The sequence below is a fragment of the Scylla paramamosain genome, chromosome 3 (genome assembly GCF_035594125.1).
Source record: "Scylla paramamosain isolate STU-SP2022 chromosome 3, ASM3559412v1, whole genome shotgun sequence".
Lineage (NCBI taxonomy): Eukaryota > Metazoa > Arthropoda > Malacostraca > Decapoda > Portunidae > Scylla > Scylla paramamosain.
This window is the reverse complement of record NC_087153.1, coordinates 31,868,022-31,895,361: the sequence shown is the minus strand read 5'-3', so window position 1 is coordinate 31,895,361 and position 27,340 is coordinate 31,868,022. Positions and strand designations below refer to the sequence as shown.

The following is a 27,340-nucleotide window of genomic DNA, read 5'->3' as shown; positions in this document are numbered from 1 at the left end:
TCCTTTCCTCCTCCTTCCCTGCAGCGCCGCACTCAAGGCAGCCACCGGATATCTCGTTATTAGGGAGCCATTTCACTAACTGGGGATAAGAGGAAGAGGAAAAAAAATAAGAATCCCGTTAGTTAAGGTTAGAGAAGAGCAGCGGGTCCGTCCCTATATCCCTTCAGGGAGGGGGAAGACAGCAGGAGGAGGAGGAAGGAGGGAGGAGGATCCGCCCCAATGTAATGACTCCGTCTCACAAAGATGGTATTTCCACCTGAACTCGACCTGAACCCTCCTCGTGGTTCCTCTCCTCTCCCCTCTCCTCTCCTCCATCACTCCCTCATTCCTCCAAGCCTCCCCTCACCAGGCCCTCGACCCTGTTGTTGCGTAAGGACAGGCGCCCTTCCCTCGCCTCGCCGGTTAAGGATGCTGACGAAGAGAACACCGCCACGCTGCACGCCGCGGCGGAGACGCGTGGCCTGCGATGCAAGTGTTACGCTTTGTAACTCTCGGGTCAAAACAAAAGACGCTTGAAAGTGAGACTCCAGCCGGGTCGTAAGAGGGGCGGTGGGCGGCCTTGGTGCCATCCTCCCCTCTCCCTCACCTCCCCACCCTGCCTGCCTCCCTCCCTCATTTATGAGTGATAGGAGTTGTACCATCAATATCAGTCCCTTCCAGGTTATTAGGAATAATCATAATAGCGAATGAAGGCATTTCCTCGGACTCCCGCTCTATAAAAAGACCTTCGGCACTCTAAGCCCTCCTTCCCCTCCCCAGCTCCCCTGTCCCCGCCCGGCCCTGGCACCACGCGCGACCTACATCTCGGTCACTCACCCTCTCGCTCCGCGCCTCACCCCGGGCCCGCTGCCTGGTTTGTCATCCATCCGCCAGAGGGACTGAAGCGGGGGGGATACTACTGCAATTTTCGTGAAAGGGACCACTTTCCGAGGTCATAACCCGCCTTGCTGTGGACATGTGGGGGGAGGAGTGGAGGGGAGAGGGAGTATTACACTGCTTGACTGTTTTCCGTGTAATGTGGAGCAGGCGAGGGGTGGTGGTGTGGTGTGGTGGCGGCGAGGCGCGTGCGACTCACCACTGTTGTGAGGACCATGTGTGCTTCTCAGCAGGAGAGCGAAAGTACACACACGTATACACACACACACACACACACACACACACACACACACACATTATAGTAGGGCAAGTATAAACAAACCCATCACGTACAAGCATTAATTCACATTTGTCCTGGCTTGTCCTCTCCTCATCACATCCGCAAACAGACAGTCACACACACACACACACACACACACACACACACACACACACACACACACACACACACACACAAGCAAGCAAACCCGACACGTGTGGTCCTTTGCTTAGGAGAGGGTTGAGTATGTAAGACGTGGGTGTGAGAAGGAGGGGGGGCTTCTTACGAATATCAAGATGGGGGGGTGAAGCTTTGTAGGGAGTAGAGGACAGGGGGCGAGGGCTTATTTACGCTCCGCAGAAAGGGGAACGCCAACCAGGACACACACACACACACACACACACACACACCTTTCGGGCAGTGTCAGGCAGGGCAGTGATCCCCTGTCCGTGATAAGATGAGGGGTAATAGTAGGTCAAGTCGCGGGATGTTTGTTATCACACCACCCAAAGCTCTCCCCTCACCCCTTCACCCCCTTACTTCACCTTCCCCATAGCCCCTCACCTGCCAGCACCCCGCTCCCTTTACCCCTTTAATCAACGCCACCACCTTCCAACTCAATCACCTTTCATTCCCCCCCTGCCTCTCCCCTTCCTTCCGGCACGCTCCACCTCTCTCCACGTGTCGTGTTATTGAACCCGAGGAGAGAAATTGCTCAACAGGGAGATAGACCGCGAGGGAGAAGAAAGAAAAAATGGAAAGTGAAGAATGTAAAGAGTAAATGAAGAGGCAAATGAGGAGGAGGAGGAGGAGGAGGAGGAGGAGGAGGAGGAGGAGGAGGAGGAGGAGGAGGAGGAGGAGAAGGAGGAGGAGCTGGTGGAAAAAAGAGGATGAGAAAGCTTAGATGGCACCAACCCCGACCCAGCCTTGGCACCCTCCCATCCATCCACCAAGTCACTGACCCCACGGCACTGTCCTGATACGGAGCCGGGAGGGGAAAGGGGGAGTTGGGGAGGAGTGGGAAATGGGAGGAGAGGAGTGGGAGGGGTGGAAGCAACTCTCCTCCTCCCTCTCTCTTCTGCTGCTGCTGCTGCCTCCCTGCCACCCTTGCCGCTCCACATAGCCAGGACATTAATACAAAAACTGGCCCAATTCTCTTCCCTTCCCTTCCCTTCCCTTCCCTTCCCTTCCCTTCCCCATCTCCTCATCTTTCCTTCACGTCTTTCCCTCACAAAATGAAGGCTTCCTATTAACGGTACTGAGCTGGTGAAGGAGTTCTCTCTCTCTCTCTCTCTCTCTCTCTCTCTCTCTCTCTCTCTCTCTCTCTCTCTCTCTCTCTCTCTCTCTCTCTCTCTCTCTCAACACATACAGAAAAGTAGACGCATTTGTTCACTGTGACAATTATCTTTTTTTTCTCTCTCTCTCTTTATTTTCTCTTTCACTCCTTTTTCTTCCGCCACTCTCCATTGTAAAGACCACTTTCGACCAGGCTGGAGCTGAGCGAAAGTTTTAGGGGGGAGGAAGGGAAGGAGGGAGGGAAGTGAAGCCTCCCCCTCCATACCTCCATACCTCCTCCCCTCCCTCTTTCTCTCACTCTCTTCACCGCAATATTCGACGAAGGCTTTCACTCAACTACTCAGCCTCCTCCTCCTCCTCCTCCTCCTCTTCTTCCTAGTCATCATCCACTTTCTATGCTCCGTTTGGCACGATTACACAACCTGGCTAATGTCGGGATGCAAAAGTTCAACACACGGAATGCTTCAATAAAATTTTTAAAAATAAAATAAAAATAAAGAAACTGAAATCAAGTCTACTAATAAAAGTTGTATTAGAAAGTGATTGATAACTGATGCATTTTCACTTTTTCTAACCAAGTTGTATTTTTTTTATTTGAGGGAAACTACGTATGTTGAGGGGACGAGAGAGAGAGAGAGAGAGAGAGAGAGAGAGAGAGAGAGAGAGAGAGAGAGAGAGAGAGAGAGAGAGAGAGAGAGCCGCACTAGAACAAAGGAAGGAAGGAAGGAAGGAAAGGGAGGAAGGAACGAAGGAAGAAAGGAAGGAAGGAAAGAAGAAAAGTCACGTCACGTTCCTAAGCGTGAACCTAAGCGTGTGTGTGTGTGTGTGTGTGTGTGTTATTGTCATCTCTCCTCTCCCCCGATCCATTCACTTTTACCAATGTATTATGTGTTTCTTTTTGTTTCGCTCAAGGTAAATGGCGATGGCTGAGGTCGTTGTGCACTTTCCCTCACTACTACTACTACTACTACTACTACTACTACTATACTACTACTACTACTACTACTACTACTACTACTACTACTACTACTACTATTACTACTACTACTACTACTACTACTGGGGCTACTACTACTGCTGCTACCACTTGCACTCTTTTCATACTCTCTCCATCCCATGCTACTACTACTACTGCTACAACCACAACTTCACCTTCCCCTTTTTTAGCAGCAGCAGGTGTGGTAATATGTGGCACTCCATGACCTAAATTTAATTCCTGGCTGAGGGACAGCGCACGGCCGCTATCCTAAATACTGTGTTAAGGTTACTACAGTTCATTCCCCTCCGCCTCCCCCTTCCCGCTGCTCCTCGCCTGCCTCTACCCTCCCACCAGCGCCCCTCAGCACCTACGCAACCACGTCCCTCCCTCCCTCCCTCCCTGCATGGCCCCACTACACCGGCCCCTCTAGCTCCCACTCCCCCGCGCGCGCTGGCTGCCAAGTGAGCGATAACACTATCTTTGTTATTCAATAGTGTGCTGTAAACTCTCCCATAATGGTGCCTCTATGTGGGCTGTGCTAACGAGTGCACTCAAGGAAAAGTCACTAGATATGTTACGAAGCATTTATATGTATAATTGTCTTTTTGTTTGGTGAGAAATGTATAAAAATCATGTTAATTATCCTCTCACTTCCATATGTTAGTGTTTATTCGTCCAAACCTTCAGCCGTTACGTTGGCCCGCCTAAATGTTGCATGATAATAGCCGAAACTTAATCCTAATTGTAGTAACAAGCGTGAAAAACACGAATTAGTGAGGTATTGGCGTGTTGATACCATTTCCGCGAGCCTCCCCTCCAATGACGTCAGCGGGGCGGGGGAGAGCGTTCCCATTTTCTGTGGTGGCAGCAGCGGCGGGGTCGGTGACCGCGAGGGATCACGTGACGCCGACGGCCAGGCTGATAGAGGTGGCGGTGATTATCCAGCGAATCGAGTCCATTACACACGGTATCTGGTTCATATGTAAACGAGGTGACGACAACGGCCACCGAGGCGTTATACAAGCAAGGAACAAACGCGCATACACATGCACACGTGCACTCCCCCTGCCACCCCTTCTCTCTTTCTGCCTCACACACCCACGAACTCTACCTAACACCTGTATATGTATTTCCAACTACCATTAGCGTCTCCACCACTACCACCACCACCTCAGTTTCCATCACCACAACTACATCTCCTCTCCCTCCCCCCTCCCACCCATAACCACTACTACTCACCACTTTCCCTCGTAGCGCGCGCGCGCACACACACACACACACACACACACACACACACACACACACACACACACACACACACACACACACACACACACACACCTGTCTCCACTGCGGCCACTTTCATCACCACCACACTCACTTTTATATACTACTACTACTACTACTACTACTACTACTACTGGGTGGGTTTAGTGAATCTTCCCATCTCTCTCTCTCTCTCTCTCTCTCTCTCTCTCTCTCTCTCTCTCTCTCTCTCTCTCTCTCTCTCTCTCTCTCTCTCTCTCTCCGCGTGTTCCCCATGACCCTCAAAATTTATAATGCACCTCTCTCCCTCATGTAATAATTGTAATCCACCCTTTCCACTGTTTCTCTTCCTACCCTCGCTGTCAATGGCACCACGGAGAGGGAGGGGAAGGGGTAGAGGAAAGGGTGGGAGGGAGAAGGGTGCCGAGGTTACTGACCCGGGTGCCTGATGGAGGTGTGTATCTGGGTCATTCAGTGGCACTCCTCCTCCTCCTCCTCCTCCTCCTCCTCCTCCTCCTCCTCCTTCCCCCCATCTCTCCCCCTCCCTTTTGATAGCACCACTCCTTCCCCTTCCACCCCTCCACCACTCGTTAACTTATGTCTGTCCTGCATGCAAGTCAAGCCCCGCAGTTTTGCCAGAGCAACGCACGCAACACTGCCTTCGTATTTCGTAATAATGATGATGATGATGATGATAACGGTGATGATGATAGTAGTGATGAAGATAATAACAACTTTCATATTGACTTTACCACTGGTTTCCATACAGCGGAGCCATGATGGTGGAGTGTATAGAAAATGAAGAAAAGACTGTGCGTGAGAGAGAGAGAGAGAGAGAGAGAGAGAGAGAGAGAGAGAGAGAGAGAGAGAGAGAGAGAGAGAGAGGAGAGAGAGTCCTTCCTGCCCTCGGTCTCTTCCCTAAGACGGGAAAGTGAAAGTTGGGACGTGTCTACAAACCACGGTGAGGGGGAGAAGGAGCATAAGAAGGGTCGGGGGGGAAGAAGGGAAGGAAATGAGAGGAGACTAAAGAGCAGCATTACGCCCCATGACCCTCCACGGACCCTGATCCAACAATCTCACGACCTCTAACTTTTTTCCTTCTTCATACCTGCAGAAGCCCTGTCATTCCTTGCGTCATTGTGAAAGTTATGACCCGAACACGGTGGTCAGAGGGCCGTCTACTGTACCACATCACCAGCACGCCATGCCTCTCCCGTGTGAACCCGCTTGACCTGACTGTAGCCACCGGATGACCCCTACAGCTGACCCAACATCGGCCAGGTCACGAACCCTCCGCCGGGCATGGAAGGTCAAACTTTCGCCCACTTAAAGCAGCATAACAAGACCTCAGCGGCAGACATTAGCGCCGCGACCCTGCCTCCGGGGCGTAAAAGTAAAGTGAGGTCAGCGGTCGTGTTATGACCTTGAAAGTAGCGTACAGGGAGGCGATGAGAGAGAAAGGGACAAAAAAAAAAAAAGGGAACGGGAGAAAGGGGCGTAATGATGAGAAAGTAGTGAAAGCAGGTGAAATTTGGCAACGCTGTACCTAAGACTTCATCACACCACACCACCTTCCCTCTATTTCTGCTCCTCCTCCTCCTCCTCTCTCTCTCAAGTGTTTAGCAGATTGTGCCCACTCTCACGGAAGCCTTACATCCCAATAACTCTTCTGAAGAAAAAAGCCCCCACCATTCACCATTCCCACCCGCACCGAGACGCCAGCGGTAGTGGCGGACTCGGCTACCTGTAGAGTAAAGGTGAGTGGCATGAGGCTGAGGGCGCTGCGGGTTTCGAGAGGTCAGCTTGAAGAAGGCGAGGGAGGAGGAGGAGGAGGAGGAGGAGGGATGTACTAGTAGGTGTTGGTGAAGAAGAGACGTAGAGGTGCCCTTGATTCTCTCTCTCTCTCTCTCTCTCTCTCTCTCTCTCTCTCTCTCTCTCTCTCTCTCTCTCTCTCTCTCTCTGCATTTTCCTTCTTCCTCATTTAGACTTAACATGACAAGCGTGAGGCAAGTTTCGCATTATTGACGTCAACAGAAGGACGCGAGTGATGCCTCAAATCAAATAATAGTCGGGTAGGGGAGCAGCAGAAGGAAGAAGCGGATGGGAAGGAGGAGAGCAATCGTCCGTCCACCACAGCCTGACCTTGGCGGCAACGACCCTTACGCGCCTCCGTCACAAGTATCAAAATCCCATTACTTCCCAGAGTTCAAGGTAACGCTGGAGAGGCGATTGTCCTAATAACCTTCAGCTGAGATGCCGATGTCAGTGGCCAGCGCGGAAACCATAGCCGCGGAGGAGAGGAGAGGAGAGGAGAGAGAGAGAGAGAGAGAGAGAGAGAGAGAGAGAGAGAGAGAGAGAGAGAGAGAGAGAGAGAGAGAGAGAGAGAGAGAGAGAGAGAGAGATGGGTTTGAAAGAAGCGTCGCCACTTGCCGCCCTGAAGGACTCCGTGGCGTCGCCTCCGGGACATCAAGTTGAGAGAAATAAAACAAGGCTGTCACTCGTGTCATCCTGTGTGTGCAAGGTGCGAGCGGCCCTTTGTGTGGCGGTCCACCTCGACGCACCACAAAGGAAGGAGCCTCGCAACGTCACCTCGTCAAGGAAACTCAAACTGATCGGTTTAGGGGGTGAAGAAAGATGCCTTTATGCTTGTAATTCTTCTGAACAAGGCTGTTAACGATGAAAATTTATATAAAAACTGTTGGTGATTTGCATATGTGAAGCTTGGCAAGTTGTATATACTGTGTTAGGGCTGGTGATGCTCTGCCTCAAGACCCAGAGAGGGGAGTGACCGTCCACGGGCTTGCACCACCTCCCGCCGCGCCCCGCAAGGTCACCACGCAGCCACGGGGGAAGAAGGGAGGTGGCAGGCGCAAAATGGCTTAAAACGTTTGGACTGCAAGACTGACAAAAATATTGATCAATGAGAGGGGAAGTAAAGGCGAGAAAAGGAAAGTAACAATGGAAAGCTGAAGCGTGGCACACGTTGTCCGTAAAGACGCGACCGAAGCATAACACCCTGTGTGTGTGTGTGTGTGTGTGTGTGTGTGTGTGTGTGTGTGTGTGTGTGTGTGTGTGTGTGTGTGTGTGTGTGCGCGCGCGCGCGCACTCACACTCACACACACACACACACACACACACACACACACACACACACACACACACACACACACACACACACACTGGCATATCATAAGTGTCAATTAGCGGCTCAAGGCAGTGCGGGAGGGGCGGTGGAGGTGGGGCAGGGAGGCCGCCCACGAGATATAAAGAAGGTCAGTCACCCTTGCTAGTGGCCCCGATACTCCGGGCCGCCGCCCGGAGCAGGCGAGGTTATCACGCGCATCGTTCCCCCAGCACTCAACTTTTCCACCCAGTTACACGCTCCTCCGGACACCAGGCCAAGGCGGCGCCGCCTCAGGTGAGCCCCGCCCATCGCCTCCCGGGCGGCCTTCTTTCGTCACTTGCTCACCTGAACTACTGTTCAATGCGTCAGTAGAAAGTGTGTGTGTGTGTGTACGTGTGTGTGTGTGTGTGTGTGTGTGTGTGTGTGTGTGTGTGTGTGTGTGTGTGTGTGTGTGTGATATCCTTGTGCCCTAAGACGACCTCGACTGGTCATTCCCCCGGCAGGCTGAGGCTGAGCAGGCTTAGCCAGACGCACGATGTACAGTTGGCTGCACATCTTGTCCCGCCGTGCATGCATGACTTCTTCAACATCTTGGAGACAATATAGACATAGACATAAACCCATCGAGCGCGGAATGCAATCATGCCAGTCGCTATGCACGTGAGGCTTGGGGGCGCGGCGGGATACAATAATCAGTGCATGACGCAGACGCCACAAGCGCCACCATGCACGGGACAGGGAAAAGGGGAGGTGGTGAGTGCGCGGGACCTCGGTTGGGTCATTGTCCCCTCACCAGAGTTCGATTCAAGGGGGCGACGTCGACGCTCAGCAGTTGCTTGGTCTATTTTTGAGAGACTGTTGCCCGCTGCGCAGAGGAAGGAGAGTGAGGGCCTGGTTGGTGGCTGCCCCGCCGCCAGCAAGCCTCTCACTATACACCACTCAGTCAGAGCGCATGTCCTTGAGGCTGCTAGCTTATGATTGAGCGGGTTCTTGCCAAGAATAACATCAATACTCCTTCATGATAAGGCTGCTTCTCACTCATGAGGTCTGGTCCGACAGGCAGACCTCAAGAGATCAAGGCATAACAGGAAAACATGTGAGAAGTCAGCCAAGATTTTACACCCAGAACTAAGTTAATTTTCATTGATGATTTGACGGGCAATAAAGACCATTAGTGACGAGATTCGTGGCTGACTCTCATGAAACAGTTTGGGAAACAAAACTTACCTTGCAGCCCTCGCAGGAATGCACGCCATAGTGGAAGCCTGATGCTTTGTCGCCACACACGCGACACAGAACTGTTGTCCCATCAAATTCTGTGGAGAAAAGAAAGAATTTTGTTAGAGGGAAATCTCACGATAAATGTCACGTCTTCTCCCTCCTCCGCATTCCAAAAAACACGCTCAACTAACAGTGTATTTATCCACAAGGCTCATCGTGAGGCTCGCCGCTGAAGAATGAATCAGTGTATAAACAAAGTAGCAGACAAATATAACACGGGCTGAATAAGTGATCTACTGGAGATCAAACCCTGTGACTGTTTGGTATGTTCCACGAACCACCATCTGGCGGCCAGACGCCAGATGGTGCCAGCCAAGCCCTTGGTGACATGATGGGATCAGAGCTGCTACAGGATGGTGTAGCAACAGGCCCTCAACGCTGGCTGAGGCAGCCACTCACGCCCCCACCACTCACTCCGCCTCCTTCACGGCGGCGCACACACTACCGGCCAGTGCGGCAGTCCTCGTCGCCTTCACACACTCACCACAGGGCACAAACATGCCTAAAACAGTCATGCACACCGATGTTACATAACTAGTCTGAACGCTCAGAAAACGAGAGTGAAATCAGAAGACTCGAAGCATCTTACCGATCACAGTTTTGTCGATCAAGACCTGGGAGTCCATAGGCACTTCATAAAACTCCTGGTCACAGTACATGGTTGCGGCTGGTGGTTCACAACAATATCCAAAAAGAGGCACCTCCACTGCCACACCACAAGTAGAAAGCCTTACGAGCGTGTACCACTCTCACTAGCACATGATTAATTCACTTCCAAGTTCTGCAGGCATGGCTCGGCCGCACAGGTACAAGACATATGTAGTCGAGCACCGCTAAATGCAATATATATTCTCACTACAGCACTATCACATCTCTGGGTGGTGAGGAAGAGCAGGCCTGTTCACTCTGTACAGGAGAGGCTCCGCGGTAAGGCAGGTAAAGTTTGTCAACACGTGCACGGCGTGAACTAAGTTTCACTATCAGCGGCCACGACCGAGCGGGAAAGTGGACGGGGTTGTACTGGCAGCAGCGGCGGCGGCGGCCTGAGCTGGGAGTGTGGCGGGGGTGTGGGGTGGCGGTGGGGGCCGGGAGGGGCTGGGGAGGAGGGGCCCTGTCAGTGAGTGAGGCGAGGCGGGAGGAGCGGGAGGGAAGAGGAGGAGGGGGAGAGGTGAAGGCGACCAGCACAGCTCCGCCAGCCACGTTGGAGCCACAGGTACACAAACACACAGGGCTGCTGCTGCTGCTCCCACGTTTCCTAATGCAGCAGGAGCTTCTCTCAGCACCAATCTGCCATTCTCTCTCCCGCGACGCCCACCGGGGAAAAAAAGAGCGTGACGTCACGAACTGATTTGATGACGTGGTGCAGGACAGTGACCTTCTGCTTCCTCCTCCTCCTCCTCCTGCTGCTGCTGCTCCTCCTCCTCCTCCTCCTCCTCCTCCTCCTCCTCCTCCCGTCAACCATACACTCTTTCCTTCCTCCTCTCGCCACCCAGCGCCTCACACTCTCACTTCATGCTTCTTCCCTCACGCCACTCTCAGGCGCCCACCGCACCGACTCAATTCCTGGCACTCACTCAATCAGTGATACAAACTTCTGTTCAGACCTTCACTCTAAAAAACTGAACACTGGTCTTGAGTTCCCGAGGGCCGAGGACACGCAGCGAGGCCTTGTGCCTATTTAACCCGAAGGACAGACAACAAACACGCGACAACCAAGGTGTTTAGAGGTCCCGTCCCTAACCTACCTCATGTGTCTGCCACACCACCACCAGGTATCGATCCACCCTTCCCCCTTAATTATAAAATAAAAAGGTTGTTGGGTAGAAATCGATATCTACGCCCTGCCGCTCCTCTTCCCCTACATAAAGTTTGGTCTCACAGGAGATGTTTTGCCCTTACGCCGCGCTTGACGCCGCGCTCCCTCGCTGCTAGCTACGAGTCAGCCTGAAGTCGGCGTCCCTAAGGAGAGCAGTCACGGGAGCTGCGTAATTATGGCCAATCACCAGGCCACGAGCACCCAGCAGTCAGGCACGTCTGTCCTCACACGCCCGAGTCCCTGCTTTCACTTTTTAAATCACCAGAGCGACCATTGTGAGGTTCCTTGTGGCAGGGGAGGGGAAGGCGGGCAGGGGAGGCTGGGCGGCCGGTGGGTTAGGGAGAGCCTCCTCCGCCAACGTGTGAAAGTCAAAGCAATTGGTTTATTTACGAGGCTTCATTTCATTGTTCGATTTCAAGAGATAAATTTGGTCACATTCTCCGTTAAGTGCGTCGGTAAGCCCGCGCGCGCAGGCAAATAGATACACACACACAAACACACTCACACACTTCACCTTGAAGACGTTCCCAGCAGTTGTCCTCGAAAGCATCCCTCCATTCTTTTTCATGCTATTATCCCTCCCTCTTCCCCTCTTCCCACCACTAGCCTCCTCCATGCACGCCTCACACACACAAGGCCCCCTTTCGTTCTAGCATCCCTTCATCCTTCCCCCGTACCACCTCCCTCCTACACAGAGTTACCTATCAGTATAGGTACCTTGAGGCCCCACGCTTCCTCTACATGACCTCCCGCCTCCAAGTCTCTCCCTCTCCCCTCACCCTCGCCCTTGTCCCGGACCAGGAAGAGGGAAGGGAATGTCCTCGCTGGTTGAGGAAAAGGAAGCGGGAGTGAAGGGTCTTATGGGAGCGATTTTTTAAGTGATTTCTAGCCATGCAGGGAGCTTTTTCCCCCCTATTTCTTTATTTATCAGAGAGAGAGAGAGAGAGAGAGAGAGAGAGAGAGAGAGAGAGGTAATCGAGAATGCGAATGACACAACAACATTGGATGACGAAAGTGGTGGTGGTGGTGGTGGTGGTGGTGGTGGTGGTGGTGATGGAGGTGACTCTCTCTCTCTCTCTCTCTCTCTCTCTCTCTCTCTCTCTCTCTCTCTCTCTCTCTCTCTCTCTCTCTCTCACTTCTTTACCTAACAATGGGCAGGTGTAGTTGGTGAGGCGCGGCAACTACTCCCGAGGTAACCTTCACCCGTATACCGCACAGACCTCCGCCCCTCCATCCCTCCCCCTCCCCTTCCTCCCTCCCATACACCTCCCCCGACACCATACGCTTCCCTCCCCATAACTCCCGCCCTGTCCTCCCTCCCAGCCCATCACTTGCTACAGCAGGTCGCTTCCTATTACTGCTAGCACTTCTATTTCCCGCTTCACCGCTCACTTCATGACCCTTCACTTCCTCCTGTAGAAGAGGGAACAGGAGGATGAGGAGGAGGAGGAGGAGGAGGAGGAGGAGGAGGAGGAGGAGGAGGAGGAGGAGGAGGAGGAGGAGGAGGAGAAAGAGGAGGAGGAGGAGGAAGAGGAGGAGGAGGAGAGCAAAGGGGGGAAGGGGCACTGGATGATGGGGTACTTGCGTGTCCTCTTGGCGTGGCTCCCGAAAGACTAGTGTAGAGAGTTCAAGGCCAGGAGAGGACGATGTAAGCGACGCCCCGCATGCTGAAGTGTCTTGTGCTTGGAGGGGGAAAGATGTGCGCGCGCATACACACACACACACACACACACACACACACACACACACACACACACACACACACAAGTATACATGGTCATAGCCTCGCAATCTCATTATGTCCTCCGCCAGGGTCTCCTGACAGTGTTATCATCAATGTCTGCCTTGGCTCAGCACGTCTGCACCTCCACATTATCATATTATTATTATTATACTATTATTATTACTATTGTTATCACTATCATCATTATTGCTATTACTTCCCGGGTCGACACTATCTACTTAACATCGAGCAGTTTCTGGTCGTTTGAAAAATGTGAAGAATGAGGATGTCAGTTCATTACAGAAATAATCAGATTACAGCAAAGCATTTAAATGAAGAAAAATTTTAAATGAAGATTTAGACCATAAATACAAGTAAGTAAAGTGAATCTAAGTAAGCAGCGACAAGTGTGTGAGTGAGTGTGACTAAGACGCGCTTGTCTTGTGTTCTGTTGACTTGGTTTCTTGTTACTTTTAGCTCTTTGTCCATCTAGGAGCGTTTTGCTTTGCTGTAATGAGTGTTTGTGTTTCGTTCTCGGAAGCCAGGAGGTGTGTGCGGGAAAGAGTGAGTCGTATAAACCAATGATGTGATCAATATCATTACAAGGCAATGCGCCACGCACCACGGCGGCGGGGAAGGCAATTGAGGAGGTGACGGAGGCGCTTCACAACCTAGGACGAGAAACAAAGCGTGGCAGCTGACGGGGCTTAGGGAGCGACACCCTGGCAAGGTCCCCCTCAGACGTGGTCCTTCCCTGGGGCGGCAGGGAGGGGGCAGGCCGCAGCGCCTCAGCTCCTCACTGTTGTTGTACAAGAAGGTCGGCGGTGCGGGCGGCGGGGCTGCGGTCAACGCCCTGCTCAAGGACCGTCCTCCTGCCGCTGCTGCCAGCCAGCCCGGCCCCTCCTCCGAGAGAACTTCCACCCTGCCAGCCCCTCCCTCCCCTCTCGAGGCCCTCACACAACAGGCAACACACTCATTGTCACTGGCTCAGAGCAGCAGCAGCCTATAACTCGCTACTTAACGCACCACAGACGCCCTATGAGCCCCGCCTCACCCTGCAACACTCGAGTCCCACTTGAGGTGGATGGTGCCGGCCCACGTTCTTATGTAGCTCCGTGACTCATCACCAGAAGGGAAGGCAGGGAGTGAGTGTGGGGGAAGAGGGGACACAACACGCCCTTGACCCGAGGGTGGCGGTGCCAAGCTGGTCCTCGACAACCCACGCCCGCTTGTTCCACTACTTGAGGGGGTTAACATGCCACCTGGCCGCCGCTCCTCCACCCACATCCACCGCCACGACAGTCATGCAGGACCACGCAGTCACCCGCAGCTAACACGCATTAAGTTGGACCATCATGACCCGCCCAGGACTTCCACCTTCACCTTGGCGTGGTGTGCGCCACACAGCGTACGTTTGTCTGCAGCTTACATCTTACCAATTAGGACATTTTTGGAAAGATAAATGAGCTCCACAGCCCGTGATTCACGCTCCCTGCTAAACTTACTCTAGTGAGGATGAGAAGCGGACTAGCTGGCTGTAGGTATGAGCCAAGAATACACTTGAACTTGCCCTTCAGCTGTTGCTATGGGTCCTAGGCTTGTGGTCTGTCCTCACCCTGCCCTCCTCCCCACACCGGCATGCCTTCCACCCTGGCATTGCGTCAGGGCACAGGGACAGATGGAGACACTCGTGGTCAATGAGTAACCTTATTCAGCAAGTTGTTAGACATTTCTCTCCTCTGTCTTAGCGTCTAGTCGAGACAAATGACGCAGTTATAAGACCCCGGGATCGCTGACCAGGAGAGGCGTGTATGGAGTGACCTCGCCAATGCTATGGGGGTCGTGGAGTGCGTGCGCAAAGCTTGGACGGGAGGGAGGTCGTCACTGGAGTCCCTAGGGCGGGAGGACACTTGAGCTTCTCGCTATGTGGGACCAACAGCGCCGGGAGGAACCAGACACCAAGGCAGAGGTTTATTCGAGAGGACAAGTGGACGAACCGAACCAAACGAAACCACGAATGATGTATTTTTGAAACTTCGAAAAAAAACGACGTCCTCAACCCAAAAAAAAAAAGGTAAAGAAAAAAAAACATGACAAAAAATCAACTCTGACTTCAGAAAAGTAACCCACAAACACACACAAACACGAAAATAAAAGAGAAAATAAAACACAGAATAGTGCAAATAGGAGGCACAAAAATAAAGCCTGATGAGACGGGCACGTGGAGTGACTTCACATGGAAAGGAGAGTGACTGTGACGGTGAATGGGTGAGAACGAATTATATAAAGAGAAAGGAAGGGAGGAAAGGAGACAGTGAGTTCGAGAGATGTGGGTAGGTGTGGCGGAGTGCTGAGGATGAAGGGGTGAAGGGGTGAAGGGGTGAAGGGGTGATGGGGTGCGGGGTTTTGAGAGTGTGAATTGTCTCCATCCCGAGAAAGTTACGTCACTGAGACACTGAGTGCAAGTCACAGACGAGCCAGAAACAAGAAGACAAGGGCGCGGACTGACTGACACACACACACACACACACACACACACACATTCTCTCTCTCTCTCTCTCTCTCTCTCTCTCTCTCTCTCTCTCTCTCTCTCTCTCAAAAGAAGAAGAAGAAGAAGAAGAAGAAGAAGAAGAAGAAGAAGAAGAAGAAGAAGAATTCAAAGCGTTATTTCCTTGTTCGCCAGTTCTATTTCCGCACTTTATTTATCCTTTAAATAAATGATGATGTAAGAGTTATCCCTCCTCTCCTCTTTCTCTATTCTCCGCAAGCCTTCTTTCTTTCCTCCTCCTCCTCCTCCTCCTCCTCCTCCTCCTCCTCCTCCTCCTCCTCCTCCTCCCACCCCGTAGGCAGCCAAAGACCCTGAAGGTCAAGGCTACGGGGGACGAGATACGAGAAAGAGAGAGAGAGAGAGAGAGAGAGAGAGAGAGAGAGAGAGAGAGAGAGAGAGAGAGAGAGAGAGAGAGAGAGAGTCTGACTTGAGGGTCTTGAATTTCCACATGGACAGTCTTTGTTCTCTCGCCCACCAAATATAGCGGTTAAAAAATAAGATGGATATGAGAAGGATGTACAAACTTTGCATTTACCTCCAGCGATGCAAAAGGAAAGAAATGCCACAAGAACGAGAGAGAGAGAGAGAGAGAGAGAGAGAGAGAGAGAGAGAGAGAGAGAGAGAGAGAGAGAGAGAGAGAGAGAATGTAACGTGAACCAAGGGCAGGATACGAAGTTTGTAACACACAGGAATGCAGGACGCCCGCGCGCAAGCACACACACACACACACACACACACACACACACACACACACACACACACACACACACACACTTAACGACTGGATGTTGTTTATCCTGTTAGCGGTGACTTGTTAAATGTTGTTTGGCTCTGTTGCTTCTCTTCTCACACTTGTGCCTCTCTCTCTCTCTCTCTCTCTCTCTCTCTCTCTCTCTCTCTCTCTCTCTCTCTCTCTCTCTCTCTCTCTCTCAAATAATAACGCAATCCATTTTCTCCTTAGCGTCGTAGTTTATTGGTCTTAAGTACAGCTTGCGGTGAAGGAAACAAAAAAGATGTAATTACTTATCTTTTTTTTTTTTTTTTTTTGCATTACGAAACCCTCGGCTATTCATAAATTTAATGGTTGTTTCGAATGAATGAAAGACACACTGAGCAAACTCTACTGTGAGATCAAGGGCGATGGCTGCCTGCGGACTGTGCATCTCTTTGTACTGCGGAGGGAGGGAGAGTGGGAGAGTGGGAGAGTGCTTGAGCTACTGGGGCGGACTGTTGGGAAGGTATCCGGGGGCCGTGCAGGGAGGGGGCCGCGGGAGGGAGGCAGGAGGCAGGGTAAGGCAGGAGCGAGAGGGGACTGAGCGCGCGGAACTCTCAAGGTCAGGGCGGTCCTTCAACCCAAATACTGGAGCAAATATCCTTCCACTCTCGCCCTCGGGCTCCTCACCCTGTCACCACCACCTCCACTGCCTCCACGCCGCCGCCACTACCTGGGACACCTCCGGCAGTCCGTGACGCAGACGGCGGCGACGAGGAAGGCGCGACAGGTGACGACGCCAGGTATGCAGCGCTCGAAGATGCTACTGCGGATTGAAGGAGACTGCTCGCTTATATGATGAAACGACGTCCGTCTGGCCCGTCGCCCCCGACGCCCGGGACAACCAACCCCCTCACTGGTTGCGCCACGCTGAGCCTCCAGCCTCTCGGGTTAGCTTGGTGGGCGATGCAGCGCTCACCACTCGCCCCTCCCCAAGCCTCGCACACCACGCGGCTGTGGGCGGCATGAGTGGCGAAGCATTATGAGTGAGATGACGCAGCCCTGGACAGGTAAAGACCTACCTACCTGCCGACCTATCAACCCACCAACCTCATGCCTACCATTTTTTTTTTACCTGCCCGCCTACCTGGCCCCGCAAGCAGAGCCTTCCAGCCCCTCCGGCCCCACGCTGGAAATAGGACCCCTTGTTTAAAACCCCTGTGGCAAGGTCAGCCACCTGTGCCATAGGAACGCTCCACCGCCTTCCTTCTTCACTTGCCAAGAAATACATTAAATCACGCTGTATTTCACTGGCCTCGCTTCCCCGCTGCCGTGGTGGCCCAGGTGTGAAGTGGTAGTGGTAGTGGTTGTAGTGGTGGTGATGGTGGTGACGAGGCTCATAAATAAGAGTCACCTTCCTAGCCACTCCTGTCACACCTCTGTCTTCCCTCACAGGATATGAGCGTATTGGGGCTTGTGGGAGGCTCCGTGGCCACTCTGGTTGAGCGTGACCCCCATACACCCTAAAGTACTACGCCCTAAAGTCGCACTCCTAACGTGCCCAGTAGCTTGTCGATTCCCTTTGCCCGCCGTGCCTCCCTAACCCCACGGAAGCCCCTGCGCTGTTTGTCCTTAGCCGCCAACGCACGCGTCCGCGACTCCCAGGTGTGTCAACAAGTGTTATTCGTAAGGCTAAGCTGCCGCTAATTGGCTTTTTGGCAGGATAAGCGGCCTTGTCGTCCCTCCGTACATCCTTTTCTCGCTAACTTGTCTGAGTCAGTGGCCGCCGCGTTTCAGGGTCGGAGAGGCGTGGGCGAGACGCAGAAGCACCAGCCGGCAGTACCTGGGGATCACGATACCGAGGCTGCGAGAGCTCTAATAATCTGAGGCTTTATGAAGCGACTTGCTGAGATTCCGGATGACTGAAGCAGCTGACACTTACAAAGGAATTATAATCACTGCTGTTTTGCTCATGTTATAATTACAACTGGCAGGGTGAAGCGTCACTAACAGGTAAGGCAAATGCAACCCGCGGAGTTGAGGCGAGGAAAGAAGCTTCGCGCCAGCCCTGCCGGTGCCATCAAGGGAGTGCCTCGAGTGCCACACGAAGCTCCTGCCGTGCTGTCACGCCTCGAGGGCTGTGTGACTCGTGCTGTTGTTATACTTTGCCGGCGGACAGGAGCGTCCCGTGGAATTTGCCCTACCGCCTCAGCAGCAACACGTGTCGGAAAAAGCGTCGAAAAGTCAATAACAAAATGCATTTGACAAAAACAAATTGGCCGTGTTTCTCGCTGAAATGACAAGTGGACGCCACACCCGACCAAATCATGCCACGCCAGTATAATAGTAGTATAAACAGTTTACCTTCCGCCGCAGTCTTTGCCGCGATGTGCACGTCCGCCCACATCGCTGACAACTAAAACTTCCTTTCAGCAGCACATAGTTTGCAAGCTCCCAGCACACACTTGCGAGAGCCGCCATTTGATACAGCTAAAGTTTGACATAGAAGTGATTTTTCTGCCCGGAGAAAGACGTTCTAAGGGAAGCTCGGCAGGGCCAGGAAGACAAGACGCCCCTTAACTCACCCAGCTTGAGGTCGTTCTCTCTCCCCGGGAGGAGCGGCTCCCCCGGGGGCGGCGGCGGCATGGTGTGCAGCATCTGCAGGTCCTTTTCGGTAATGATCATGGTGACAGCAGCTCCTCACGCCGGGCACCAACGCAGTGATAAAGTATATGTCAAGCCCAGCGGATGGCACCTCAAGGGCTGGCACTATCACCTCCACTGTTTGTCACGCTTCGAATGTCACAGGGATGCACTCCTTACTTAGCCTTCTTCATTCACGGCCAGCGCCACCACGCACGGCACACCACGCATGTTCACAGTGAAAGTAATAATATGAGAACACCTTCCCTCCTTCCCCTGCATCACAGGCCCGCCGCTGAGCCTTGACCCTCGTACTCTACTTTCGCTCTTGTATACAGACGAGATAAGGTCGTCAATACAGCACCAAACCTTCTAGCCAATGAGAGACATCGAGCGTAGCGCAGCCGATCGCTGATTGGTTCACGGTCAACGAGGGTTCATCGCCCGGACCTTGACTCAGTTAGTGCTACGTTGTTAAGACCCACAATTCCTAGCTTTTCCCTGCTGCTGTCAACCTTATGAACACATGACATATCAACGTGGCTACAGCGACGGGCGATTCTTGTATTTCAGGCGGAGGCAGCGTCGCCTCTACGGTCGACTGGATGTCAGTTACCTATAGGTTCACCTACCTCGACGGAGATTTCAGTGCACATGTGAGCCCCCCTCCCCACGCACACGGTCGACACTCCCGGACGTACACGCCCTTCCGCACGCCCATGTGAAGATTGCCCCGCGAGGCGCGCGTGTCCCTCTAGCTCGGTGGCGTCCCCGTTGGTTTCCCTTTCCGCGACTACGAGGAGGAGCGAGGGACTGAGGGGCTGAGGGGCTAGGGCAGCAGGCCACCCCTGCCCCCCTCCACCCCTCCCGTCCCACTCCATCCCCATGGATTCCTCATTCACTCACCCATCCCAGATTCCCGATTCATGTACATTACTTAGCTTTCCAATGTGATGTGATCTACTCATTCACGTCTGCCTCTCTTCGTATACCACTTTTTTTCTTTTTTCTTGACTCCTACTATCGTCTTCATCATCCTCATTATCATCGTTATTATTTCCCTTTTCCTTTTTCGTTACTTTTCCTCATTTGTTTAAACAAATTTTATCCTTCACTCTTCACCCTTCTAATTATTTACTTGATATAACTAAACACCGATCATGTTATCGCCACTCATTCACACCTGGCATCTATATTAAGTAACAACCTTTATATTTTGGTTATTTTACACTCTCGCTTCTCTTTCATCACTACCACCACCACCACCACCACCACCACCACTATCATCATCATTACCCTCATTATCTACTGTTACTTGCACTCTCCCCTCATGGCACACAGCAACATCATCCACACCACCCACAGTCCTCAGTCACGTCCCCTCTCCCCTCCCCCTTTCTACGTGGCACCCCTTTTCCCCCATAGGTGTGTCGGTGTCACCAACCTCCTCACGCACCGGCTCTCCCCCTCCGCCCTCAATGACACCTCTACACCCCCAACTCCCTCCCTCACTCTCCCCTTCCCTCCCTTCCCTCCCTTCTCTCTACAATAATATATTAAGTAATCAACACAACACTGGCAGTTCACCTTCCACCAGGCAGGTAGCAGCCGCTCCTCCCTCCCACTTACATCCTTTGATTATATAAAGTTAGGTAATAAAGTAAATATATATATATATATATATATATATATATATATATATATATATATATATATATATATATATATATATATATATATATTATATATATATATATATATATGTATATATATATATATATATATATATATATATATATATATATATATATATATATATATATATATATATATATATATATATATATATATATATATATATATATACATATATAGGTAGGTAGATAAGTAGATAGACAGACAAATAGATAGATAGATAGATAGATAGATAGATAGGTAAGTAGATAGATGAACAGATAGACATATACACAGATAAAATAGACAGACAGACAAACAGAAAAAAGCAAGTAGATATTTCTTATCAACATCACTTGGACGTAATGACACCATATTGTTTTTGAGCTAAACCTATCAGCATTGAACTACATTAAATAAATAAATAAACAAAATAAATAAATAAAACTTATGATGTTGCTAACAAAAACGGACGGACTGGCAGACCAACCAACAAACCAGACAGACAGACAGACAGACAGACAGACAGACAGACAGACAGACAGACATAACCAGACAGACAGAAGCCACTAAAAAACCGCTGGAGGTAAACCACAAGTTTAAATCACGCACTCACGCATACTAACAAAACAAGCAAACAGCCACACACTTACGTCCCTTTTAAACGACAAGACGGCCACCACAGGGTAAAACGTTTCATTTTCTTTTTCCTCCCTGTTGCCTTCCGTTTTCCCCGTCCCTCTCTTCCTTTCCTGTTCCTTTTCACTTTTATACCACCACTACCTCCTCTTCCTACTCCTCCTCCGCCTCGTCCTCGTCCTCGTCTTTCCTCTTTCCCTTATCTTTCCTCGCTCCTCCCCTTCACTTGCCCTGACCCGACAAAAACACAGTGAGCAGCGAACAGTCTTGTCTGGGACGGATAAACAAACAAAAAAGAAGGAAAAAAATGTCTCAACGTTCGTATTGAGAACAGAGAGAGAGAGAGAGAGAGAGAGAGAGAGAGAGAGAGAGAGAGAGAGAGAGAGAGAGAGAGAGAGAGAGAGAGAGAGAGAAGAGAGAGAGAGAGAGAGAGAGAGTAAAATATCGAAATCAACAAGATGAGAAGAAGAATCTTTAAGAAAAAAAAAAAGAAATATCTTCCTTCGGAACAGTGATGCTTTCGTTCTCTCTCTCTCTCTCTCTCTCTCTCTCTCTCTCTCTCTCACTCTCTCTCTCTCTCTCTCTCTCTCTCTCTCTCTCTCTCTCTCTCTCTCTCCGCTACTTTCTATCAATGCATCTCGTCTAATTTTTTCATCTTTCTCTGTCTACTTTTCTCTTAATTCCTTTTCTCTCTTCTCGCTACCTTACTTCTGGGTTCTCATGCTTTCACTTTCCTTTCACACTTTCCCTCCTCTTCTTCCTCCACCTCCTCCTCCTCCTCCTCCTCCTCCTCCTTTCGGGTCTACTAGTAATCACCTGTAGGTTTCTCTCGCCTTGTTGTTGTTATTGTTCACCTGACTTTCACTCTTCTCCCTACTAAACCTACAAGGGGCTCACCTCACCTCACCCTCCCTTTCACTCTCTCTCCCCATTGCCTCTCTCTCTCTCTCTCTCTCTCTCTCTCTCTCTCTCTCTCTCTCTCTCTCTCTCTCTCTCTCTCTCTCTCTCTCTCTCTCTCTACGTATTCATTTATAGGTTGGGAGAAAACGAGAAAGTGGCGGTCACTGAACACCAGAAACTTGCTTCATAAAAAATGGAGACGCTGACGAAAGTGACTTAAGTGTGTGTGTGTGTGTGTGTGTGTGTGTGTGTGTGTGTGTGTGTGTGTGTGTGTGTGTGTGTGTGTGTGTGTTAAGAATTATGATGCTACTGATTTTTTTTTTTTTTTGTTCGCGTTTGCACTCACTGGTTCATGTTAAGTAAAATCCTCTAAGACAAAAAGAAAAAAGAAAGCAGTGGATTAGGAAACTTTTTTATTCATTTTTTTTTTACTTTTTTTTTTGTGTGTGTGTTTTTGTTTTCCTGCAGTGAACTTTGTGCTACAGGAAACATTAAAGAAGGTAAGAGCCATTTAATTTCTACTGACTAGTGTTTATTATCTCCTCTTCTTTTTTTCTTCTTTCGTTCAACTTTCTTACTTCTTTTGTGGATTTCTTGTATATGTCAGAAAACTTGGGGGGGGGGGAGGAAGGAAGGTGCGTACTGAACATTTTATCATTATCATTATTATTATTATTAGTGCCAGCTTTGTCATGTTGCCTAGGCAGGTTGATGGTGGTGTCGGTGTTGCTAGTGTGGCTGGCGGTGTCACAGGATCACCGGGGACTACCACAGCTCGCCACACATGCCAACACACTCAAAACAGAACGGTAAATCTACTTAATGTCTCTGAACGTACGAGTAACGCCACTGCTTACATTTTCTTCTGCTATCTTCCCTGCACACGTCCTCACTTTCCCTCACTTTCTCTCTCTCTCTCTCTCTCTCTCTCTCTCTCTCTCTCTCTCCTCTCTCTCTCTCTCTCTCTCTCTCTCTCTCTCTCCTCTCCTCTCCCTTGAACATGCAGTACAGTGCCCGATGCGTGACCTGACCTTATCCTGCCTTCCCTTCCTTTCTCCTGCAGGTCATCCTCGGTCAGTGACACCCGCACAAGTCCCTGGCGACCCTTCACTTTCCGCCGTGACCCGCTTACAGGTCACTCCCCCGGCCCGCAGGAGAGCGAGAGAGAGAAGGGAGCCACCGCAACCTTGGCATCGAAGCCGATATATCCGGTGTTGCGTCAGCGGCACCTCATCAGCCTGCCGCGGGAGGAGAGTGTTCGAGGGGCACGTGTGGGAAGTGCTAAGTGGCGCCAAACGCTACTTACTTAGTGATACTCCTTCTATTGCTGTCACTCTACGTACGTCTCTGATTCCGCTGGGCACATTTACGAGTACTTCTGTGGCTCTTACTTTTCCTCATTTCCTCTTTTCTTTCTTCCTAAATTTGTAACAGGGGTGTTTACTTGCCTGTGTGTGTGTGTGTGTGTGTGTGTGTGTGTGTGTGTGTGTGTGTGTGTGTGTGTGTGTGTGTGTGTGTGTGTGTGTGTGTGGACGAGTGGTTACTGACTGAGCATACGTATGTTTGTCTGTCAGCTTATGTTGTGTAAGCAAGCTTGTCTGTGTCAATTCTTGTCCATGTATGCAAGTGTGTATGTAGTACGAGTGTGTATGTATGCATGCATATGAGTGTGTATGCAAATATGCAGTATGAGTAGGAATGTATGTAGTGTGGGCATGTATGTATGTATGTATGTATGTATGTATGTATGTATGTATGTATGTATGTATGTATGTATGCATGCATGAATGCATGTATGTATGTATGCATGTATGCATCTTACAAGAGCGGTATCAGCATCACCATCAGCAGCAGGGACATCACTAGCATCACCACCAGCTAGCTAGCCAGTGTTCCATCACAGCCCCCTCTTGTTCCTCCCCTTCCTAGCTCATTTCTCTACGGATGACGCTTCCCCCGGGGCACCACACACCTGGCCATGCCCCCCAGCCCTCAGGTGCGCCGGGCCCTACCACCCACCACCGCCAGGCTCCCTTCACCTGTCCCTTGCCCCGTACCCCACTGTACTACGGCCTACCCTGCCCTCCCTCGCCGTAACCCGTATGCATTCCCGCCTCCCGGTCCTCTCCTCTCCCCTCCTCTCTCCCCCACAGCGCAGGTAAGTGTCATCACCCTTCGAGCCATTAACTTTCAAGCACAGATATTTCAGGGTACATTTTTTATGATTATCTGAAGTATATTTAACATGACTGTCAATGTGTGTATGTGTGTAAGAGAGAGAGAGAGAGAGAGAATGGCTCTGCATGGAAGAAACCTTGCACCATGATGGGAGGTAAAGTGAGAGAAGGAGGAGGAGGAGAAGGAGGAGGAGGAGGAGGAGGAGGAGGAGGAGGAGGAGAAAGGAGTGTTGGGGGTGAGTGGAGGGAAGGAGGAGGAAGAGGAGGTGGATGGAGGAGGTGCAGGAGTCAACAACCCGCAGACAGTCATGGCCAACTACTGCTTCTGGGCTGACATGCTGACGTCACCACTATAAGGCAACACTCTCACCCCTCCCCCCCCTTGCCCTACCATGACCAGGGTGCCTTAGGTCAAGCGGGGTCACTGGACGCACGCAAGGACCTCTACCATTATAGGGACTAGACAAATGCACAATCGTTTTTTATATTTACGAGTGAAAGCTCTTCCAAGTCACCTTCCTCCTCCTCCTCCTCCTCCTCCTCCTCCTCCTCCTCCTTCTCTTCCACCTCCGAGCATTAAGTGTCCCAAGTGGAATATAGCAAAAGGATTCCAGGTAAGGAGTCTCTTGATTGAAATTCTAATCACGGTCTCCTGTAATTCATCTTCCATACGAGCTATCACGCTGACCGAGAGAGAGAGAGAGAGAGAGAGAGAGAGAGAGAGAGAGAGAGAGAGAGAGAGAGAGAGAGAGAGAGAGAGAGAGAGAGAGAGAGAGAGAGAGAGAGAATAAATACAAGAAAGTCAAAGAGAAAGCCGAAGGAGGGAGAGAACCCGTAAATAGATGAGCATTATATACGAAGATGAACATTCAGACTGACAGAGGGACAGGCAGGTAACCAAACAGAACAAATCAGTTGTGAGGGGGCAGCAGGCGAAGGAGGGAGGGAGGGAGGGAGGACAGGTGCAAGGAGAGAACACACACACACACACACACACACACACACACACACACACACACACACACACACACACACACACACACACACACACACACACACCTGGCGCACAACACACGAGGAACCACAAAAAAGATCAGCGGTGCCCCCAACAAAGGAGACACAAGTTGGCAGAATCATGGACAAGAATACATCGTGTCCCTGTGTATCTGTGGCCCCGGTGTGTGTGTGTGTGTGTGTGTGTGTGTGTGTGTGTGTGTGTGTGTGTGTGTGTGTGTGTGTGTGTGTCTGTGTGTGTGTGTAAGTGTGTGTGCGCGTCGCCCTCCCGGTCACCGCCCTGCATCCTGATCCCTGACACGCAGCACCACCAGCCGGAGGTCAAGACGGGCACGCAGATGTTCCTGAAAGGGTCGCAGGGAAGTGGTGATAAAGCGCTGCCTCCCCACGACACTCGCCACGTCCACTGCCTCGGCTACTTGAGCGGTGTGTGAATCAGGCACAGCGCTGGTGGCGGGGCACCGAGACACGAGCCACCTAAGACATGTGCACTCGCAAGGAGGACAGGAGCAGTCGCTGCATACGAGGTTACACGGGCGGGTCAGGTGGCTGTGGCAAGGCACCTGCTGCTGCTGCTGCTGCTGCCTGCCCGTCCCCTCTTCCCTCCCTGACTCCTCACATCTCCCTCTCCCTCTCTTTCTCCTTCCTCCTCCATGCCCCCCACTTCCCCATCCTGCAATCGGGAGGAACGCCAAGCAAAGTATGAAATTTGTACTTTTGATATCATATACATCAACGTATCATTATTGTTTTTACTTCATCAGCACCCGAGGCAACATTTTTACCTATCTGGGAAAGGGGGGGAGTGTAGATGTTCGGGGGCGCAAACCACAACAGTGCGAGGAAGAACTTATCCTTGGATCGTCCCCCCGAGCCACGCCTCACTCCCGCCTCACGCAATTACTTCAAGGCGGAGGTGCAGCACACACTCCGACGGGGGCAGGCCGCAGGGACCGACCCACGCAGGCCATGGTGCAGTGTAGGTCATCGCGACACCTTGCACTGTTCATGGAGGAAGAGAGGGAGTGGGAGCAAGTGGGAGTCGGGGGAGGAGGGAGGAAAAGGAAGAGGTGAAGGGAGTTGGAGAGGGAATGGGGGGAGGAGGAGGGGAAGCAGGTGGGGGAAGTTCGCAGTGAGTCCCGAGGCTATACGTAACATTGACCTCTAAGTCAGCGTGTTCGTCACTCTAGGCCACCAGGCGTCGCTCTCACTCGTTCATCCCTCCTTCCCTTCCTCCCTGCACCTCCCTTCCCCCTCCCCTCCCTCCATTACTCCCTCCTCCAGCCCCGCCCTCCATCCCTCCTCCTCCCCCTCAACTGTGGTCTCAAGTTCCAAATAAACCGCACTCTAGTTTCTGCCATTCACTCACTCTCCACTTCCTGATTTTACGTGCACGGCGGCGGCGTTCACTCTCCGTGCGACTCCTCTCTCTTTCCTTCCCCAGCTATTATTATTGTTATTGCTATTGTACTTGTTGCTATCACTAGTATTTCCATCACTGTCACTATTACCATTACTGCTATTACTACACTATTACAACTATTACTGCTCTCACTACTACTACTACTACTACTACTACTACTACTATTACTACTACTGCTGGTACTACTAACAGCGGAAAGCAAAAGGTAGGCACATGGGTAATATAATAAAGAGACAACAATACTGCAACTCTGGTTCTGCCTCTGATTGATGCGCCGCCACTCTTGAAGGCTGCAGGTGTGGACTGGGCTTTTACATGTTTCCTGCATTTATTTGTTTATTTGTATGTCAAGTCCTGGTTGCAGAGAAAACGGGGTAGGAGCAGGGCGGTCCAGGATACTGAAGAAGGTTGTTGGAGGAAGATTCAGGTTTGTGATGTGGTTGGGTAAGTACGTGGCTGAGGAATGAGGTGAAGGAAAAAAAGGGAGAAAAGGGGTTGCGAGGGGGGAGTGAAGGGGAAGGTCGCTACGCTGTGCGCCACGTCATGTGTGAGGAACAAGTGGGGAGTGGGGAGGGACGGAACCCTCGCTAAGCAAACTTCCCTTTCCGTGGGTCGTGGGAATAACTCACTCGCTTCCAGGTTCTCATTTACTTTATCCTGTTGTTTTTCACCTACAAAGGTAATGCTCGTAATTGTGGCTGAGGTAATGCAGACGCGAGAGGGCGGGAGATGGAATGCACAAAGGAGCGCCCCGGTGCAGCCCTGCACGTCACCGATATGTGGAGGGAGGCTGGGAGTGAGTGGCGAAGGCAAGACGCTCGCTTCCGCGTGCCTTCGGCGTCCCGCCGCTCGGCTAATCTTGTTACCCAAACACCAGAGTCGGTCTGCTGCCGCCGCCGCCGCCTAAATGATCTCGCGCCCCTCGACTCCTTCCTTTCTCTCTTTCCTGTCTCTCTTTGCATCACAGAGGTGCTGAAGGCCCTCGAGAGC

At 51.4% G+C, this 27,340-nt stretch overlaps 1 protein-coding gene across 6 annotated transcripts in view; it reads right to left on the bottom strand.

Annotated features, from left to right (window-relative positions):
• The window catches only part of LOC135093750 (nuclear hormone receptor E75-like), a 95,218-nt gene that overhangs the window by 19,224 nt on the left and 48,654 nt on the right, over positions 1–27,340 (bottom strand). For 3 of the 6 annotated variants that reach the window (XM_063993335.1, XM_063993390.1, XM_063993360.1), the window contains one exon: positions 9,028–9,116. In XM_063993335.1, the coding sequence (XP_063849405.1) occupies positions 9,028–9,116 (89 nt within the window). Of the gene's footprint in view, positions 1–4,649; positions 4,765–9,027; positions 9,117–9,670; positions 10,109–18,465; positions 18,777–27,340 lie in introns of those variants that run through there. The other 3 variants (XM_063993344.1, XM_063993353.1, XM_063993387.1) reach the window with 3 other exon arrangements.